The sequence below is a fragment of the Oratosquilla oratoria genome, chromosome 8, assembly GCF_046742065.1.
Source record: "Oratosquilla oratoria isolate Oo_2021 chromosome 8, ASM4674206v1, whole genome shotgun sequence".
Classification (NCBI taxonomy): Eukaryota; Metazoa; Arthropoda; class Malacostraca; order Stomatopoda; family Squillidae; genus Oratosquilla; species Oratosquilla oratoria.
In genome coordinates, this window is record NC_134784.1 from 64145983 (window position 1) to 64153173 (window position 7191).

A 7191-nucleotide genomic window follows, 5' to 3' on the forward strand; every position below is an offset into this window, starting at 1 on the left:
CATTTTTCTTTTTCTTTTTTTCGTGTGTTGGACTTGTATTCGACAGTTTTTAATCTCTCGGATGAGAGCTCAGAGCTCGTATTATCCGATGTCTGGTTAAAGTTGTGACTATCCAACCATTTCCACGTTCAAAGGCTTTTCCATCCCGACACCTGCAGCCCCGCAACAGTTGCCAACATTCCTTGGGTCCTACTACACTGCAGCTCACTTATGGAAAAACTATGGACTGGTGGGTTTCTCTATGTCACTATCTAGTAGGAGCTGGGGAGCAGTCGCCAATTACCAGCTTCTCTTATGTGGTGGAGAAATTAAAATTTACAGAGAATAGGTTAACATAGACCCTGTCCAGAGATCAGATCCAGCTGTTTGGGGGATGTACCTTTGAGTGGTGAAGGCGAGATGAAGAAATAATAGTTTACAAGAAGTATCTTTTGGTCCGGTTTGTAGACCGAGTGATGCTTAAGCACCAGTCAAACCAAGCTTACGACCGGTTTCCGACCATCATCGCCCGAAATTCAAGCGATCGGTCGGCGACACAAAACCTACGCAAGGGATTGAAATGGGAAAAGTTAATGTGGTTGATAAGATGAAAATCTATGTACTGGAGACTATTCAGTGTGTGTCGTAATATATATATATATATATATATATATATATATATATATATATATATATATATATATATTGGAAGGAGGCCATTTTGAATACAGGCTTTGTTGAAGTCTACAGCAGTAGTAGCATTGTTCAACTTGTAAGAAGTACTCTCGATATTTCGAATGAGAGAGCGGAGGTTGGAGGTCAGGGTATTGATAGAATCTCCAAGGTACATGGTGTTTACTCTAGACGTCTTTCGACCCAATCAGAGGTCATCTTCAGGAGTTACAATATACACTGTGAAAACAGGAATATATATATATGTATATCTTATTACCGACTACCAGCGACTTCCAAAGACTACATGCATCAGGCCGACGACCGCCTGCTCGGAGAGCTTGGTGTGACTGGGCCCTTACGAGTATATACTCGTAAATACTTCAGAGGGAAGGTGAAGGTTTAAATGAGATTTGAAAAGTGGGTGATGGATAATTAACCCATTCAACTCATCTCAGCCGCTTGTGGTGTAGATACGAAAAACCGGATATGGTAGGCCTCGCGCCGGCCCGTACATCCGAATATCATCTGATGCGGCTTGACTGCGCGTGGATTGACGTCATATTTTTCTGGCGTTTGATCAAACATTTTGGTGTTTTATGATCTTTTTTTTTTTATTTGACCAAATGACAAAAATCTTGTCATCGGAGTTTAAAGGGTTAATTATCTTGAACATCAATCCCACGACTCACATCACACTTGCACCCAGTATTGGTTCCATTTGCCTTAATATGACCGACTTTGTAGTAACGTTCTCTTTTGCTTTTTCTCTCTTCGTGAATATAGTGACAATTGATCTATTCCCAATGACCACTGTTGTTTGCCACTTGACCCGATTGTTGGAGCAAGTAAGGCAAAGGTGACTGGGGTGTGGTGCCTACTTTAGCGTATAAATACGGTTTGATTCTAGTGTGAATGTAACTAAAAGGAGAGGAAGTGTTTTCTTGAGGAATCGGAGGAGCCAAAGGACAGAACTGGCGCCGAACTCTAGAAGTCCTGATATGGATTGTCTGCTCTCAGTAAGGACGACAGAGTTCCAATAGGAACATCAGCAATGCCAAAAACATACCTGGTAAACAACGAAAAAATACAAATTGATTCATTGAAAAAAGAACAGCTCTGGTAGCTGGACGCGTTATTAAGATATACAATTTTTTCCTTAAACAATCCGCTCCACAAGACTTCAGAAGCACAAAAACAATACGTTACTTTGAAGAATGATAACAGTATGAGATTATAGATTTGGTAGTGACTAAAGAGAACATTGGAATATCTGAAACATCAACTTGTTTGGCATTTGTACAAATGAATTAAGACAGATTAGAATAAAATAAAGTAAAATAAGATAGTATGGAATAGAATGATATAAGATAAAGTAAAATATAATTAAGTACATACATACATACATATACCAAGGCTTTTTCCCCCTTACAAGGGAGGTAGCCAAAAAGGGAAAGGCATAAAAACACTCCCACCCATTTCATCCCTACATACACTCCACACCCCTCCCACCCTCCCTCTCATCTGAGCACCTCCTGGATGACGGGTCATCCCTGCACCCTGCCCACCGCCCTGGGTCAGAAGCAGTGTCGCAAGACACAGTACATCCACAGCAAGGCCGCTTCATTTAATCGGCGACCCCCCCTCTCCGTCCCCCCTTGCATATAAGGAGAGGACGGGGAGAAATCCCTTCGGGCTGCGTCAAAATTTACTCACACATACTACCCCACCCCCCACCCCCCTGCCCATTCCTCCTCATGCAATCACAACATCATCCATACACAACCATTCTCCACTCACCTCTGTCTTCCGTCCTCTCCCTTCCTTCCTCAACAGACATTCCCCTCTTCCCCAAAGCCCCCTTCACCCCATCCATCCACCTCATCCTAGGACGTCCCCTCATGTTCACTCCCTCCACATCTGCCTTCCATACCTCCTTTACTAGTCTTTCTTCACTCATTCTTTCCATGTGTCCAAACCATCCTAATATTCTTTCATCAACCCTATCTCCCAGCTCCTTTTTCACCCCTGTTCTCCTCCTCACCTCCTCATTTCTCACTCTATCCAGCCTAGTAACCCCCACCATACTTCTCAGACACCTCATCTCAAACACATTCAAACTCCTTCTCTCTTCTTCTCTTATGTTCCACGTTTCTGCCCCATACAGTGCTGTTGGCACAATCACTCCTTCATACAGTCTCCTCTTCGCATCCATTCCCAAATGTCTATTCCTCATTACACTCTTTAATCCACCAAGGCATTTACTCGCTTCTCTCAATCTACATTCTACCTCCACCTTCACTCCACCTTTTCCTGCTACACTTGCACCCAAGTATCTAAAACTATCCACTTCCTCCAGTCGCTCTCCCTTAATGTTCACTTTCAGTCTACTGCCACTTTCACCCCTTGTACATCTCATCACCTTACTTTTACCCACATTTATCTTTAGCTTTCTTCTATCACATACTCTCCCAAACTCTGCCACCAGCTTCCTCAATCCCTCCTCTGACCCTGCCACAAGCGCAGTGTCGTCCGCAAACAACAGCTGGCTCACCTCCCACTTTTCTCCATTTTCTTTAACCATCTCCAATCCCTGACCCACTACCCTAGCATTCACCTCTCGCACCACCCCATCCATGTATAAGTTGAACAGCCAGGGCGACATAACGCATCCTTGACGAAGTCCCACCTTTACTTCAAACCACTCACTCTCTCCATTTCTAATCCTGACACAAGCTCTACTACTCTCATAAAAACTCTTGACAGCTCCCAAAAGCATAACCTCCCACAGTGCCTTTCTGTCTACCCTATCATAAGCCTTTTCCAGATCCATAAAAGCCCAAACAACATCCTTCCCCTTTCCTATAGCTTTCTCACATATCTGTCTTACCACAAAGATCTGATCTACACAACCTCTACCTGTCCTAAATCCACACTGTTCCTCACCAATTACTCCTTCTGTTCCTCTCCTAATCCTCTCAATTAAGATCCTCCCATAAGCCTTCCCTACTACACTTAACAGGCTAATCCCTCTGAAACTACTACATTCACACTTGTCCCCTTTTCCCTTGTAAAGAGGAACTATACAGGCACTTCTCCAGTCCTCCGGTACTCTACCCTCTCTCCAGCAAACATTAAATAGCCTCACCAACCAGTCCACCATCACTGAACCTCCCTTTTTCAGACATTCTGCATGGCATCCATCCAGACCAGGTGCCTTACCTGCTTTCATCATCTTTACAACTGCCTTCACCTCATCCTTTCTTATTTCTCCTCCATTCTCCTCATTCATCACTCTCATCTTCTTCGCACTTCCCACTGCAGCTATCTTTCCTTCCCTATCCTCCTTCACATTTAGCAACTCCCTAAAATATTCTGCCAATCTTCCCCTTACTGCCTTCTCTTCCATTATCATCTCTCCATCTGTACCTTTTACCTTTTCTTCTCTACTTGATTCGCCTCCTCTTCCTCTCTTTATTTCTTTCCAAAACATCTTTTTATTACTTTCAAAATTTTCTGTCATACTCCTAACCCATTTCACATCTGCTCTCCTCTTTGCCTCCTTTACCTTTTGCTTTACTTCTCTTTTCTTTTCTTTGTACGTCTCATATGACTCCCCCGTCCTCTTTTGTAACCAATCTGTGAATGCTCGCTTCTTCTCTTCTACAACCTTCTTTGTTTCCTCATCCCACCATTCACTACCCTTTCTTCTATTTCCCCCTGTCCTTCTTGTTCCACACACCATCCTTGCACACTTTAAGACTCCCTCCTTGAACCATCCCCATTCCTCCTCCACACCCATCTCTGCTCCATTCTTTACTCCCTCCCACTCCTCCTTCGGCTTCTTTTCGTACTCCTCCTTTTCCTTTTCATTCAAGGAGTTCACTCTAAGAACCTCCCTACCTTTTGTCCCTTTCCTCTTTCTCCATCTATCCTCCACTCTCAGCTTACCTTCCACCAAAAAATGATCTGATATTCCCCCACCCTCTCCCCTTAGCACATGTACATCCTTAACTCTTCCTATCATAATCCTATTTACCACTACATAATCCATTAGCGCTCTATCTACCACCCTTCCCTCCACCACCCTCTCCCATGTGTACTTATGCTTGACTTTCTTCCGAAACACTGTATTTGCTATCATCAAATCTCTTTCTAGACACATTTCCACCATCAACTCTCCACTACGATTCTTTCCTGGAACTCCACACTTCCCAACCACTCCATCGATTGGACCATTTCCTACTCTAGCATTAAGGTCTCCCAGCACTATTACATTGACATTTCTTCCTAAACCCTCTATGCACTCATTTAAATCTATCCAAAAGGCCTCCCTTTCTTCCACGCTCTTCTCACTGCCAGGCCCATATGCACTTACAAAGACCCACATCTCCTTTCCCAGTTTCACCTTCATCCACATTATCCTTGAGGAAACCTCCTTCCACTCCACTACCTGTTTACCTATCTCCTCACTTACTAGAATAGCCACCCCTTCCCTCCCTCGCCCTCTCTTCACTCCTGATAACCTCCCACTTACACTCACCCTTCCCTTTCAACTTAGTTTCACTCAAAGCCAACACATCCATCTTTCTTCTCACAAACATACTACCTATCTCTTCCCTTTTACTCTCATCTGTACCACATCCACGCACATTAAAAGTAGAATAGAATAAAATAGAATAAAGCAAAATGAAATAAGATAAAGTAGAACAAAATAAGATTAAGTAAGATATGATAAGATGAAATAAGATAAAACATGACTAAACAAAACTAAATTGAATACATTCTGGCTGTAGTAGGCTACCGACGCACTTACCCCCAGCCCAAAGCAGAAAGACGCCATAGAAATCTTGAAGAACAAGGACCCTATGCTCAGGGCCCGTTTCGCTTCCTGGTGTCACCATGCAACGGGCGCTGAAAGGCATCATGTCCATTTCCCACTTTAGAAGAATCCCGCTTTCACGCAGTCTTTGGACGCTGGTGGTGCCGAACAAGCGCGAAGACCAGGCGGAAATTCAAGCCGAGTGAGCAATCTATCCGTTAGCATAATGCCCAAGTACATTCCTAATAAAAACCATCATCTACCCAAAACAATGCAAGCGAACAGTGATAAGGTGACGGCCTGGATCGCAGCTATTTACTTCCTGACGAGAGATGGAGAACATTTAAATTTCTCTTTTCTGTCTCCTTTACATTCTAAGTCTCTTCTTTTTCATGATATTTCCTCTTTGCACCTAATCCCAGGCACCTAACTTTCTTGACACCTTTCATTCTCCCAAGACATTTACTTTCTTCCCTCAACCTACAATTTACCTCCACTCCAACCCCTCCATTTCATTCTTCATGTATTCACCTTGGTCTTTGGATCACGTGTTGGACTCGTGATGGACAACTATTTCCCTCCCGGAAGAGAGCTCAGAGTTCGTATGACCGATCTATGGGTAATGCTATGACCTTACACACACACACACACACACACGCACCCAACTCCCCGCCCACGAGAGTCGGAGTAACAGCCCGAAGCGCAGCGATACCGAAATCATTTCGACCCTGGGCAGGATTCGAACCAGGTACTGCCGCACCTCCGTAGTGGCAGTCCAGTACTCTATCAACCCTGAATACTTGAAACTATCTCTAGCCTCTCTCATTTAAAACTTACCTCCAACTCATTACCACCTAAGCAACCTGTACCCCTTTTTACACCTGCCAACTTCTTTGTCTCCCTCACCATAAGTCTTGCTTCTAATCTCTTCCTCTTGCACCCTTGCACCTCTCATATGATTCCCTAGTTCTAACTTACAACCAGTCTTTATTCACTTATTTCATATTACCACATCAACCTCTTCATTCCCTCATTCACTGCCTTTCCCTCTGTACCCTCCCATCCTCCTTTTCCCCATATCATCCTTGCTCATTTTCTTTTATTTCCTCCTTGAAATATACTTATTCTTCATCGACTCCTACCTCCCTTTTCTACCTCACCATCTCCCACACTACTCTCAGCTTTTTCTTGTATTTTTTTTCTTAGAACATCTCTAATTCCCACTGTTCTCCTCTTTTCTCAATTTCCCCTCTAACAAAATATTATCTGACACCCCCACTCTCTCCCCTGAAAATATGAAAGTCTAAGAATCCTGCAGGTCTTCCTTCGGCTACCCTCGTATAGTCTATTAATGACCCTCCGTTACCCTTTCTCATGTATACTTATGCTTGACCTTCCACTGTGACCTCTACAATGATTCTCACCTACTCTAGCATTGAGATTGATCTCCCAACACCACCACATTCGCATTCCTCTGATATATATATATATATATATATATATATATATATATATATATATATGTGTGTGTGTGTGTGTGTGTGTGTGTGTGTGTGTGTGTGTGTGTGTGTGTGTGTGTGTGTGTGTGTGTGTGTGTGTGTGTGTGTGTGTGTGTGTGTGTGTGTGTGTGTGTGTGTGTGTGTGTGTGTGTATGCACAAGTTTCACAAAACACACGTGAATATACAAATTATGCTAAACACCACAGTGAAAGGAAATT

General features: G+C 43.3%; 1 protein-coding gene across 1 annotated transcript in view; it reads right to left on the minus strand.

Moving 5' to 3' along the window:
* Window positions 1-647: 647 nt before the first annotated feature.
* The window catches only part of LOC143027491 (uncharacterized), a 31929-nt gene continuing 25385 nt past the window's right edge, over window positions 648-7191 (minus strand). The window contains exon 8 of the mRNA XM_076188779.1: window positions 648-1720. Coding sequence (XP_076044894.1) covers window positions 1700-1720 — 21 coding nt within the window. The 3' untranslated portion in view covers window positions 648-1699. The remainder of the gene's footprint in view (window positions 1721-7191) is intronic.